This window comes from Patiria miniata, unplaced genomic scaffold (genome assembly GCF_015706575.1).
Source record: "Patiria miniata isolate m_02_andy unplaced genomic scaffold, ASM1570657v1 HiC_scaffold_20, whole genome shotgun sequence".
NCBI classification, from domain to species: Eukaryota; Metazoa; Echinodermata; class Asteroidea; order Valvatida; family Asterinidae; genus Patiria; species Patiria miniata.
In genome coordinates this window covers 16,449,739-16,463,736 of record NW_024037059.1, presented here as the reverse complement: position 1 = coordinate 16,463,736, position 13,998 = coordinate 16,449,739, and the positions used below count along the sequence as shown (strand labels likewise).

Here is a 13,998-nt window from a genome sequence, read left to right as displayed (position 1 = left end):
TTGTTTAACTCTTTTACCACTTAACCATTTCTAAGGCGCACAGCATTCTTAAATTCTATACACAACGCAGAATATTTTGCGTGCATGTCTTCAATTATTCCGACACTGATTAGACGACCTCTTGGCTAATTGGTTCCCTGTTTGTACAGCCACGACATTAAATAGATGTTTCATCAAAATGGTAAACAAAACTCTGAAATAGAGTTTCCAAGGCAAATACACATTACCTTGTTTTAGATACAAATTGCAATTAGTGGTTGAAACCCACCATCTGGTGTTTAGTTTTTCCATTTCAGCAATTTCTCTGTCCTTTCACTTTATTTTAAAATGACGCTTATTATTTCAGAACACATGTTCATCTATCAATCTTTTTGCCAACCACATATCCCTTTACAAAATAGGAATAAAGCCATTACAAAACCCAGTCACCGTGAATGAATTAAGGGTATTAGTCGCAGAATGAGTTACAAAATTGTTGGGTGAGATTTGTTGACAATTCCATTTATATGCTTGACGTCGTCACGTTTTGAACGTTGACCCTTGAAGAGAGATTTTTTTTCCTCAAGGCACTCGCACGAAGTCTTTGTTCACGTTGTGACTTCTGGTTGGTTAGTTATCTGTGCCTGTGAAGTGGTGTGTTGTCTCATTTCAGCAGTACTGATTCTGAAGTGGTCTGCCTCTGATGAAAGTTCATAGCACTCAGAGATTGAGAGACACAGCAAGGTGGTTCAGACGGCTTGTCGGGAGTGATCTAGCTCTCTCAGGAGCAAGCACATTGACACTAAAAGGAGGTTAGGAGGCGACAGGTTGCACCACAGATTAGCACAACTGCTCTTTGGTGGACGCACTCTGATTCTGACGGTAATTGAAATGGCAAATAGTCAGGATATTGTATGCGATATTCAAGAGAATTTCACAAGTGAGGAAGAGACGTACCTGAATGTGTATGATGCAGGGGACAGGTTTGCTATTGAAGTGGTCTATCCCTGCATCATGGCCCTAGGAATCATCACCAATGGAGCATTTTGTATCGTCTTGTCTCGAGTAAAACAAATGAGAAATGTAACCAATCTTTACTTAGTCAACTTGGCTTTGGCTGACATGACTTTCTTGATTGTAGCAGTGAGTGAGAAGCTTGCTCGCATCATCGCCTCTCCAGTTCAACTTGATAAAACTCTGTATGGATTGGCCGGTTGCATCCTGATTCCCTTCATCGTTAACTGCACCTATTTTGCCTCTATCTTTATTGTCACTCTAGTTTCCATAGAGAAGTTTTATGCCATCTGCCGTCCGTTACAGCACCGTAGAATAAGCAGTTTTGAGCGGACAGTTAAGTTACTCATTGGAGCGTGGATGCTCTCCATCCTGTGTTCTTGTACATTCATCCCAGGCAGAGCCAATGTTGTCACTATCTGCGTCCAGTGGCCAGCAGACTACGCTGACATTGACCTGCCTTCTGTTGTCACTCTGTGCACATCGATCAATGTCTGGAATTGGTTCCAACACGTCTCCAACTTCTTACAGTCTGTGCCGTTTTTCGTCGCTGCTGCTGCAAACACTGTGATGTATGTCAAAATTCTGAAGACAATGCATAGGCGGGTTGGCGCACAAGACGATCTGACTGAGATGAATAACAAGAGAGTCCAAGTACGCAATCAAGTAGCTGCTATGCTCGTTGCTAATGGTCTAGTTTTCTTCTTATGCCAGATGTTATTTCAGTGTGTCTCCGTTGCCTTGGCATTCCGACATCTTAGGACTCCGCCCATTTTGACCGTCGCACAAATTGACAAGGCGCTACTAGTAGCCAGGATCCTCACCTATCTGAATTCAGCAGTCAATGCCATCATCTATAACATCGTCAGTTCCCGCTATCGTAGTGCGTTCAAGGAGACATTTTGCTGGCGGAAGGCTCGTAGAGTTCATCCCAGACCCAGAGTTAACAATGTAGACAATAACCAAGATCTTCTCAATCCAGAAAGTGGCCAGAGTGACTCAAGAAATCGCACATCCGTAGCTGATAACTCAAGAAATCGCTCGTTAGAAACTGAAAACACTCTGTGTTAGAATTGATTCAAAACATTAATAGTAATTTTCAAGAAATATTTAGTTCTGTATTAAGTTCTTGTAAAATGAGTCTCCAAAATCAACAGATTACAAATTTGATAATTTTGGGTTTTTTTAGTATAGAAAAGAGCCTACATATCTCTTGCAATTTTTTCCGCATATATTCAGCCTGGAATTGACAGTTTTTATTAATTTGATCACGGAAGTAAATTGAAAGACTTGTACTTGCAAACTAGATCTAATAGTTAGCGCCTTTCAACTCTTCGGGTGATTTATGGCTTAAAATGAAAAGAAAAGACAAAAAGAAAAAAAAAATCGGTAGCCAAAGTCCATTAAGACGTAAGTAAATACTCAAAGGTGAGATATGCAAGAACCTCTGACCAATTCAAATAAATGCATTTGCAGATTTTATTTGAAGGAGCGTTATCAAATTTATCCATTATGGAAAGTTTTGATTTAAGAATGCCGTTTCATATGAAGCCGCCATCCCCATTTGTGGTTCTCGGTTGATTGAAAGCTTGCATTTCAGTACTTGTGTGAACATGAAAGTGGTCTATTTATTTAAGTACGAGACAGTGCACGCTCGTTTGTACTCCGTAGTTATTCTATTACAGGCTTATTAGGTAGGAGGCTTGTGCTACTGCTAAATTTAAGGCTACGTTCTGCTGGATTCTTACAAAAATGTGGCTGCTGTATGTAAGTGGGAAAAAATGCCTTGATTGAAGAAAAATTCACTTGTTGTAGCTCCATTTTCGTAACTGTGTATATAGAAAGAATGTGAATGTTTCTGTAAATATTTAAATATTTAAATGTTTAAATATTCAAATGGTTAAATATTCAAATATTTAAATATGTAAATATCCAAATATTTAAATATTTGTACGTTTAAAAGGCATGACAAAATTCATCACAGGTGAACACTTGAAAACTGTCTGTGTGTCTATCATGTGAATTGGTCAGGTTGCTAGGATCAACAAGGGCAACCTCTTAATCACCCTTGTTTTGTGAGTAAGTTTGCATTTAAGCAGCAGGTGATGGGTTCAAATCTCACCGAAGCCAGCTGGTGAAATTGCCTCCCAGGTTTACATTAAGCACAGCATGTACAGTGCCTATTAATGTTATTAAAAAAAAGAAAAAAAAAAGTAGAATTCAAGCCAGTGAATTTTTTTTATTGAAATCAGTATTATCATTTACAATTGCACAAGTTGTACATAAAGTAGTTTAGTTGGTAAATGTGTGTTCTTTAAATCACAAAAAAGTTATTATCAATGCATGTTTGTCTAGTGAAGTCAACCAAATCCTGAACTTAGGCCTGTGTATCAAAGTTTTAGAAATAGAGATGTTTGTTCATATAGTAGCTTTTTGCTTCTGCAAAAAAAATAAAAAAAATCTTTAACAATAATAGAATTTGTTTTGTGTGGGAAAAGTTATGTAAAAGAGGGACATTTACCAAGGTTGTTTAGTAAGTAATTTAACCCAAGGCTTCCCAAACCTTCAAATAAATCCTCCTTGCATAAATAGAGGATTTTGCAAGATTGAGGCTATATGGGCTGAGGATGTACTGTGTCAAGGTCTTATGGGCTGGACCTTGTACTTGGCCGTGCGTAAATTAGGCCACGGCCTATATTATACTGGGAATTCCTGCACTGCTCCAGGATGTCACTGGCTCTGCCTCTGCCTCCAAATATTGACAGTATTTTGCAGGATTGAGACAGTAGTCACCAAGGACCACATTCAAGAAACAACTTATGGTTTTGGAGCATTGAGGCTGTATGCATTTTTTTACATGGAGGCAGTTGGAGGATGTTGGGATTGAGGTTGCATCCTAGCAGAAATGCCTAAGGGTTAGGGTTAATGAGTACATAATGCTACACAGTATCAACAGTAATGCACTATAACACAAAGTGTTATTTTTCCGGATAAAGTCTCTGTCACAACATGAAATTTGATTCGTAATCGAACAGACGTCATCTGTCCATTCTAAAACCATGGGACTATTGCATATATTTTTCCTTGGTGTTTACCCAGGGATATTATAAACATAAAAGCTATGATTACCTGGAACAAAGCCACCTATTAGCCCTCAATCCATGTACTAATTATATGTTGTGCATAAAACTAAGGCACTCAATGTCATTGATGTTTTGAAGACTGATGACTATTACTATATGACGTTTATGGGAATCAATCCCTATATTCAAACAAATTAACTGACAGGTCATTAATCTTATATCCTTCATCGATCAAAGAAAGTGCAGTACATGTAAACATGTCTCTGTTTTCTTGTTGCAAGGATTAAAAGTTACGTCATTAGAGTCTATAGCTTGTAATGTGAGCCCAATCTTAATGAAACGTCATTAACTTAAGTGCATAGCGAATTGATGGAGAGACGTCTATAGAGATTGCCAAGATTGCATGGTAACTGAATTATTTGATTGCACAGAAATAACCAACCGTTGCTATCAGCTGGAACGGCTATCGTCAATGCATAATTGTTACTTGGGAGTGTACTTTGTTTATCCCTTCAACATCAGCAGAGTGCAGAGTCTATGTCGTGAATTTCATCATTTTGTTTCTCTGGTTTTTTTTTTATTACAATGCTAACTGGTGTAAATAATACTCAAGTAAAGAAATGCATTTAATACTGTAAGTTACAGAAATGGAGTAAGGTTTTGAAATACAGTTGGTTTCCTTTTTGCATAAAATACAGATATAAATACAGTGTATTGTAATGTTCATGCTTAGGTAAATTGAGTGGATGTGAAAATGTATTTTAAAAATTGCATTTACACATAGTGCTGTAGTTGAGTCTGTAGTTGAGTACTGGTGTAAATGTTACTCAAGTAAAGAAATGCATTTAATATTGTAAGCTACAGAAATGGAGTAGACAAAGCTTTTGAAATACAGTTTTTCAGCTTCTTATTGCATAAAATAAAGATATAAATACAGTGTATCAGTAATGTTAATGCTTAGGTAAATTGAAGAGTTACAAGTGATAGGAAATGTATTTTTAAAAAAATGTATTTACATGCAGTGTTGAAGTCGAGTCCATCTCAAGTCCCTGCAAGTCCACGCTAGTCTATCACAAGTCCTTCCGTCTCAAGTCACTAGCTATTCAAATGAACTGTGACTTCGTCATTGACTGGTTCAGCTCTTTACTTGTGACTGGACTTTGGAAAGGACTTGTGAAAGGCCTTGTGATGGACTCCAACTACAACACTGTTTACATGTATTGCATATTTACATTTTTGGTTAACATATTGCATAATTTTTTTTTCAATTTGTGAAATATTACAACAATTGTTTATTTTATTTTACATAAGTTAGTAATGCTGTGCAAAGAACAACATGTTCTTTTCTTAATACTCATTTCTTACTTAGGCCAAAGAAAAATAATAGTTCTGCTTCCGGTGACCCTACCTACCCTATTTTGACAGCCATTACCCTAATCTTTGTTTGGGAATAATGAGATAAAAACCACCAAAAAACCATCAATTACTACCTTTCACCCTTGACTACATGCAGATATCACCATATAATCGTACACAAAAAATTGCCCCCCCCAAAAAAAAATTAAAATTATTCCCCCCCAAAAATCAGTAATTCCAGCCAGCCCAGCTGTGTGCAATGAGGAGATAGCACATGGCCACAAATGTAGTCACTAGCATCATGGGGAATCCCACCCTGGCAATAGAAACACAAGAAAATATACATGAATGGAAAATTAGTTTGGGCTGTTTTTCGGACACCTAAGTTAAAAAAAAAAAAAAAATCCAGTATTTCTGGGACTCAACAAATGTTCTGAATTTGAACTGTATATTCTTTGTTTCTTTTTTCTAAGTCTTAAAACTTGATTTTTGTGTCTTAATTTTTATTTTGTTGAAGCAGGTACATTTTTATGATACTGGCCTTTTTACCTCATGAATTCCCGGAAATTGTAACTGCAGCCGTGTTGTTCAGCAATGCCAGCACACACTACGTTAGCTGAAGCACCGATGAGTGTACCGTTGCCTCCTAGACAAGCACCAAAGGCTAGGGACCAGACTAAGGGCTTCAATGGCAGGTCTAGATTAGGATCATTGCCTAGGCTCAGGATGATGGGAACCTGGAGTCAAGAGAAGTTTAAGAAAGAAGATGTCCCTACATGTTTCTGAAATCTTGCAAAAGTTTTCATTCTCAGTTAAAATTGTTCAAATGAGCCACAAAGGGGAACCACCAACATAAGCCTGGGTAGCTCAGTTGGTAGAGCACCGGAAGAGTAATCTGAAGGTCTTAGGTTTAAACCCTGCTCTAATCAATTTCTTTGTTCAACTTTATAAAAAATGAGACTTTCCTTTCTCAAAAAGTGCTTATTCATAGTGCAAGTTACTAGTGCGAACGATGATTTTCACAAAATAAGTGACTTGGATGGACTTTGAAAACAGATGTAATGACAAACACATCAAGTCTGTCATGGCACAGCTTAATCAAATGGGGGGGGGGAGGCAGAATGTGTCTCCCCCCCCCTTCGGCATTGAGAAGGGGAAAATGGGATTGCTTAATGTTGCAAAAGTACTGATAAATTACAAATTTTGTGCTCTTATTTTTTTCATACAAACTTACCATGGCTGTAGTAAATGGAATATTGTCGATGAAAGACGAAGCGATAGCTGAAACCCAGACTAGTAGTATGATGGCTACTGTCAACTGCCCATCCTTTGGTACAGCCTGTCAGGAAACAAGACGTGGTGAACAAGTTTGGAAACCAGGCTAGATTCTTAACCTTGTGTTTAAAACAATTTTAGCATTTACAGAACTCTCTCAAAAAAAAAACCATCATGACTCACCTTAATGAGAGCAGACACCAAGCTTCCGATGAAGTCAATTAATCCTAAATGGGTTAAACCCTGAAAAAAGTAAAATAACATTATGCAACGAAATGAAATTTATCAGCATATTTTTAATCACTGGTTCCTCCAGGCAAGTGAACCAGTAAACTAGGTTCACCGTTTACTCATGGGTCCTAGGTTCGACTTCTACCAGGACCATATTGGGTTTAAATTACCTGATTGGACGAGGACTCTAAGCGTTAGCGTAATTATGTTCATCAATAAAGGTTTCTTCAAGTTTGTGATTGATCTGAAATGCAGTAATCACTTTTGTATATAAGTAACATATTTACTTTTCTTTGCGAAATTTCCTGTCCAATTCCCCCCCCCCCCTCACTTTGACAGCGTGCCCTCCCCCTTTTTCATCAAGATTTTTCCCTTGTAAACTAGGCCATCTATCTATGGATCTGTGCCAACCAATTTATACCTCCATAAGTACAAATAGTGCTGCGAAGAAGACCAGCGTTGCCCATTCAATCCTATGCATGACGTTCTCAATGTCATTGATATCGGCTAAGACAAGCAGAAATGTGGCAGCCAGAAGAGCAGTCCAACCTAAGCAACACAACACAAGAACATCACAGATTAATCATTGAAATTGATCACGTTTGCATCTTCAGAAGCACTAGATCACGAGACGTCAATAATTTGAAGCACCATGATGACATTGTAATTGGCCCGCAGCATAATGTCAAAGTGGCATACAGTTGTAGTTAGTTATGAAAAAGGTAAACTTTTATCAAGAACAGACATGAAAGCTAATTATAACCAGGTGCTTTCTTGTCATGCTTTGTCTTCAAAGTTCCTCTACAAAAGTGGCCTTTTTTCTCCAGGGGCCAACTTTTTGAAAGCATTTCCATTAAACTCTAGATTTTTACATTGATAATTTGATTTCTATTCCACTCACCTAAATTTAAATGAACACTGTCTATGGACTGAATGAAGAACGTGAGGATGGCTGCAATCAACACAATGCTGCATTTTATTAACAGGTTCTTGTCCGTGATGCGATACTGTCCAAAGGAATACAAACATACTCTCCATTACCTAATTAAATCTCAAACATTTTAGTCTTGCTTTGAAAATGTTCTGTATTCAATTAACCAAAATAATGTCATTAGATAAAAGGTTTTCTTTTCTGTTACCTTTTTCTGTAATTCTTTTAGGTTTTCTCGCCATGTTGAACTGGACTCTAATTCACTGGAAAAAAAAACCAAGCCAAAATAGATTTAGACATGGAGAGCCTTAGTATATTTCCAAAGAACAGTACTTTTTATTGTAACTTCACAAGGATGAATTAACACAGCGGGATTGAAACTGAAATTGAGAACATGAGAAAAGTGGCACACCTCAATTTAATGTACTCTTTCAACTACTTTAATTTTATCCAGGGAACATTATTGCTACTACCTGGTTGTTTCGCATTGGAAAGTTATCTTCTAAAAAAAAGAAGGAAAAAAAAACCAACTTTTATTTGACCAACCATTTTAAAACTATTTTTTATTCAGTTTCAAGTGTAGTTTCAAAAGGTACCTTTAATTTGTCCACTTACCCCACCATGACCATCTGATGCTTGAGTGAATCTTCCAGTTGATAGACTTTTTGCATAAGTAGTTTCTTGACTGTAGCTTCTTCCTTGGTTGCTACCATGATTCGCGTTGCCGCCTGTCGCCATAGCTCTATCTCACGCTTCAACTCTGAAAAATCAAAAACAATGTCCTCGTAACAAACACAATTTTTGTCTGACAATTGCACTTATATTTCTGTATTAACTTCTGTTTTCTATTTTGTTTTGTTTTCGAGTTAAAAATGTTTTGGATTAGTTGCACTGGGAAGATTCATTTTCACCTTGTTTCCAACTGAAACAAGCTGACCATCTAGAAAGCTTGCTATTCACAAAGGAATCATTCCTTATCGGACCAGTTTTCTGAGATTGTTTCCAGGGCGATGAGTACTTGTCCCTTTTTCAAATAAGCATATATATGTGCATTTTCAGAGTAAAATTAATTGGTAATTGGTAAGACTATTCGCAGCCAGATGTTTTCCAATGTCTTCAAGTTCTATTAATTAACTCAAGTGCAAAGTACAAACCTCTTATTTCCGGAGGATCTTTAGCAGATAGATTCATCTTCCTGTACTGAAGCCACAGCAGCAGGAAACCAGCTAACATGCAGAAGATGATACCAATGAACATATGCAGTGTGAACTCGGCAAAGTCTATACCCTGTGTGTAAAGAAATAGGTTACCAGTTGAAAATTTATTATACAACGAATGGCTGTGTATGATTATCGGGCATTGTGACATATTAAAGTGGTGGTGCAATAAGATGTATATGTGTGTTGAAATGAAAATTAAAGTTTATACACCAAGTTTACTCCTTGTAGGTTTACCTGTAAGATTACTGTAATTTTTGTATCTGTCAACGTACCTGATGTGGTCATTGTGAGCTGTGGCATGATGTGATGGATGGTGTTGCCATAGATACTGGGATGCATATGCATGATTCATGGATGAAGGTTTCACATGAAAAAAAAATAATGAAAAGAATTGTGGAAGTGTGCATCATAGGCAAAAACAACGACCCAAATATAATCCAGGCTCCTGGGAATGGATGGGAGTGGACCATCCTCCTAATTTCTCATTTCTCAACAAACTTTATATTTGTCTCCGTCAATATCTTTTCACCTACATCATGTATCTCTTCTTAAATTGTTTGACTTCTGGATCAAATGTTAAATCTTTCTAGATTTCTTTCAGTCTTGATAAAGTTTTTCAAGTCAGACTTACCGCTTCCTGTATTCCTTTATTGGAAACAATGATGACATTGGGCGGGTCACCTATCGCTGTTGCTGTGCCACCAATGTTAGAGAACATGACCTCAGCAATGAGAATATACTTGGGATCCAACTCCAAGACTTCACAAAGTCTGCAAATCATTTGAAAGATTGTTAATCAATTTCCAATTCAGAAAAAGTGTTGTTTCCAAAAGAGTTAAAATTGTGCCTTAACATTGACAATTTTGATTGTATTAATTTAGTTTCAAATACAAGAAACACTTGAAGTGTATGAAGGTTGATTAAATCCAAATGACCTGGGATTTGGAATTCTGGACCACTGATATTAAAGTTATCTACTATACCAAATAAGTGGGTTATTCGTCTCTTCAGTTTCTTACATCTTGGGCTTAATGGCTCATACATTTACCCAAATTATCTTTCCAATCAACAAATCAATTACATCTATTTAATGTAATTGATGATTAAATCGAGTTTGATCAGTCATAGATAATTATCCAATGGTGTCAATTTTACCTGATAGTTACTGGAGTCAAGAGCAATGCTGTGACATTATCATCAATAATTACAATAATATAATTGATAATTAAACTGAATTTGAACGATTGTGAAAAGTTCATTTGCTACCTGATAGTTACTGGAGTCAAGAGTAATACTGTTGTGACATTATCCAGCACGGATGAGATTGCTCCAGAGAAGACGCAGAGTATAATGATGAGGGTCCAGACTTTACCCTTGGCCATCTTGTAGGCTTTCAACGCACAGTAGTCGAAGAAACCGGTCTCCGAGAAGATGGCTACCAACGTCATCTAGTGAATATACAAATCGGAAACACAGAAGTGCCTTTAAGAGCTGGTTCCAATTTGGTATAAATTTGGGGGGGGGAAGATTTTGTTTTTTTCATTGTAATTTACTCACCATTCCCCAGAGGAGAGAGAGTGTCTCATAGTCGATCCAGGTCATGATCGTTTCTAGCGGAGGTCGCTCATTCAATGCTGCCAATGTGGCCAATACTGCAAAGGATCCCAACATGGCTGCCACTGTGCGGTGAACCAGCTACGGAAAAAAATAGGAATGTCGGTTATTTACAAAATAATTCAAAAAGTTAGAACTTGTATTAAGACCTCCTTGATGTAAATGTTTTAATTTGTTAATAACTTAGAGAAAAAAAATAGTTTAAAAATAACATTTTAGAAAATATTGCTGGAAACAAATTTAATGTTGAGCAAACTTAACTGAGTTTGAGTAAATTTTCTAAGGTGTTGAAAAATTTTGAAACAAAGTTTTGACTCATCTAATTTTGTTCTTGCCACAAGATATATTTGGTAGAACTCATTTACCACTGTTATAGCATATGTATACATTTGTTCAAATATCCCAAAAATTGTCCTAGCAAGTTGGATGGATTGTTACCATTGGTTCAATGTCATACTTACATCAAAGCCAATGAGTACATAGACTGCAATAAGAATGACTCCAGCGTATATCACGTCATACTGGGCTGCATACGGCATGGCAAGGTAACGGATTGCGATCACTGTATGATGCTCCGTATCCGTGGAAACCTTAATGTAAAAAGTGTCGTCTTCGTGGGAGCTGATAAAAAAAAATTATCATTTAAAAATGACGATTCAACAGACGTTTTACAATTTACTTGAGATTAAATTGCTAGTATTGGAGTATATATGAATTTACATATTAGAAATTATTGCATGTGGCATTTTGTGAACTTTTTGTCCAAGGGACATTTAAATTTTGTGGCATTATTGCAGTGCCCAACTTCTGTTAAAAAAAAAAAAAAGACGATTGCTGGGAAAGTTTATACAACGTTGGGCACAAATAAGTAGAGATTAGTTTCAATACATCATGTACATCATTTAGCATAGTGGCTTTTTTGCTATATAGCAATTCTTGTCTGTGCTCAGCACACTTTGGTGTCCATAGGCAAGACACATTACAGTGATTGCTTGTGTTTTCCAATTGGTTTGTGGTCATTACAATTAATATTCGTTTAGTAAAATGCAAAGTTTTTCATGACTTGAATCATGAACTCGGAGTTCAGTGATGAATATAATGATGATATGATTCAACTTACTCATCCCAAGGCAGCAGTATTTTTTCTATTGTTTCCACCATTTGATTGCTTTGGACAACATCCTCATCTGTGTCTAAGATAAAGTTGTATTCCTTGACCACATGGCCATCGGATGACCTGGCAAGGATGACCGTTGCATTGTGGGGGTTTTCTGCTTCATCGCTGTCGATTACAAATGCTCCTGCTATACCAAGCCTTATGACATCCAATCGTGCCTCGTTGATATCGCTGATGTTGAGAACTATAGAGGGCGGCTTCAGTCAAGGATTTAATTCAAAGAGTTCAACCTCCCCTCCCCCATCAGAATGAAAATTTAATAGAATATATCAAAATTTACTTCAGTGGACTGAATTTTAAAGTTTCTTCAATAAGGATACCATGACTCTGTGTGCGAGATGTTGGGAGAATGGTGCGAATGGCTTCAGTTTCCTCTTGAAGACTAAAGAACACCTGACACAATGAGAACAGAAAACAAGTGTAAAAACAAGGTAGAAGGTCAAGTAAAAATAAAAACCAAAAACAAAACAAAAACCAAAAAGGAAAAATTACTTCTTGACATGGTCCAAGCCAGAAAAATAAAAATAAACGTGAAACAGGGAACAAATTAGGAAAGTGTTTCCGACTTTTCCACTGAGAATGGTCCTCCTGAACACACAAACCAATTATTTTTTCTCATGATGAAAGTAATTTTTCACTGTTGAATTTCTCAGAGCCATTTGTTAGAAAAGTGATTTTTGTTTGTTTTATCATACTTACTAAAACCACAAGCATAAGCATAAGGAGAAGACCAATTTTCAGATTGTTCAATATATGTCTGTTGGGGCAAAACAGAAAAAAAAGATGTGAACAATTAATGACTTTATTTTCTTGTAAATAAGTGAAACTGGAGAAAAAAATGACAAAGTAATAAAATAGAAAACAGAACTTCATTGTCAATGCAATGTAGTTTGTTATAAAACTGAAAATCTTATTCTTAGAGATATTCTCGGATGATTAAAAGTATCCCAGATTGGGAATTTGTTCATCTATATACCACTTTGCACCTACTTTGCTTTTTTGGTCTTAAATTTTGCCATCCAGCTTTTCTTTGTATCTCCGTCGCCTTGGGAACTGAGTGAGAGACTACTCCACATTCTCCTGTAGACTGGCAAGTTGTTGGATGCTACTCTGTTTATTAGAAACAAAACCAGGAAAAATGAAAGTTTAACCTCATATTTCTACGTTTCTTGTCTATTTTTTCAATTGAATAATGCATGTAAGAGACAAACTTTTTATCAAATGGTACAAGAAATTTCTAAAAAAAAAAAAAAAAGTTTCTTTGAGATCACTTGCAAAACCTGACTATTTATTGACAAAAAAAGTAATATGTGAAGTTGAACAACTTGAACTATAATGAAGCTGTTAAGAAAGTATTTTCAACCAAAAAAATAACATTGATAGAAACTTTTTATCAATAATTTACAGTTTACAAACTTTGTTTCTGGAGTAACCAGATCAGCACTGTATCCAACCGTGAATGAATTTTGACTGATTCCGTTGCCATTGTAACCGTCATGTGCAATGGAACGATGCTTCTTTTTCATATCCGTCAACAACTGGGTAGTTTCATTAAAGTCCGTCTGCAAGATGTCATCTTCAGGTATGGAAGAGGAGTAGACCGTGGAATGGGAGGTTTCATCCGTTTCATCATTATGTGACATGATGGAGGTAGCTGTACTGTCGTCAGATGAATTATGTCAATATTTGAAGAAAGGCTGCAATGAGAAAAAAAAAGTTGTTATTCCAGGATGATAAAAAGTTAAAGGCTGGTATAAATGTTTGAGACATTTCTGAATATAAAAAAGGATTTGGTGTGGTTATGATCATGACAAGATCTGGTGATCTGATGATGATTATGATAATGGAATAACTCTTTATTTAAAAAAAGGGAAAATAAAAAATGGAATGCATAAACAGTTGAAATACCAGCCTACCTAATCAGATTCTCATTTTGTTCACTTGCCAAATCCAGTCAGTCTATAGATTTTATTCTCAAATTATTTATTGCACCGTAGAAAATGGCCACCAACACCGTTCACTTTAGTCCATGCACAGTAGCGTCACACAGAATCTACCTAAATCACTGCAGGTACAAAATGTTATAATCCTTTAATCTTTATACAAACTTCCATGATG

General features: G+C 36.5%; 2 protein-coding genes across 2 annotated transcripts; one reads left to right on the top strand and one right to left on the bottom strand.

The window, feature by feature from the left end:
• The first annotated feature begins 581 nt into the window (after positions 1-581).
• LOC119727758 (galanin receptor 2a-like) lies at positions 582-3,607 on the top strand. Its single transcript, XM_038199803.1, has one exon. It carries the CDS (start codon positions 871-873, stop codon positions 2,062-2,064), a length of 1,194 nt encoding a protein of 397 aa, XP_038055731.1. The 5' UTR covers positions 582-870; the 3' UTR covers positions 2,065-3,607.
• Positions 3,608-5,622: 2,015 nt separating this feature from the next.
• Positions 5,623-13,998, bottom strand: LOC119727757 (P protein-like). Its single transcript, XM_038199801.1, has 19 exons — positions 13,797-13,998; positions 13,297-13,577; positions 12,871-12,990; positions 12,580-12,637; positions 12,201-12,273; positions 11,824-12,064; positions 11,165-11,324; positions 10,647-10,784; positions 10,356-10,537; positions 9,721-9,859; positions 9,024-9,156; positions 8,485-8,629; positions 8,078-8,132; positions 7,840-7,945; positions 7,360-7,487; positions 6,891-6,950; positions 6,667-6,771; positions 5,982-6,169; positions 5,623-5,748 (listed from the first exon to the last, which is right to left on the bottom strand). Exons 2-19 carry the CDS (start codon positions 13,521-13,523, stop codon positions 5,661-5,663), a joined length of 2,346 nt encoding a protein of 781 aa, XP_038055729.1. The 5' UTR covers positions 13,524-13,577; positions 13,797-13,998; the 3' UTR covers positions 5,623-5,660.

Bases quoted from the DNA above. Each gene is read 5' to 3' on its own strand.
- LOC119727758 (XM_038199803.1), top strand. From the start codon at position 871: ATGGCAAATAGTCAGGATATTGTATGCGATATTCAAGAGAATTTCACA.
- LOC119727757 (XM_038199801.1), bottom strand. From the start codon at position 13,523: ATGTCACATAATGATGAAACGGATGAAACCTCCCATTCCACGGTCTAC. The intron at 12,638-12,870 runs GTAGGTGCAAAG...TTGCCCCAACAG, and splicing joins TTTAAGACCAAAAAAGCAAA to ACATATATTGAACAATCTGA. The intron at 8,133-8,484 runs GTAAGTGGACAA...TTTTTTTTCCAG, and splicing joins CATCAGATGGTCATGGTGGG to TGAATTAGAGTCCAGTTCAA.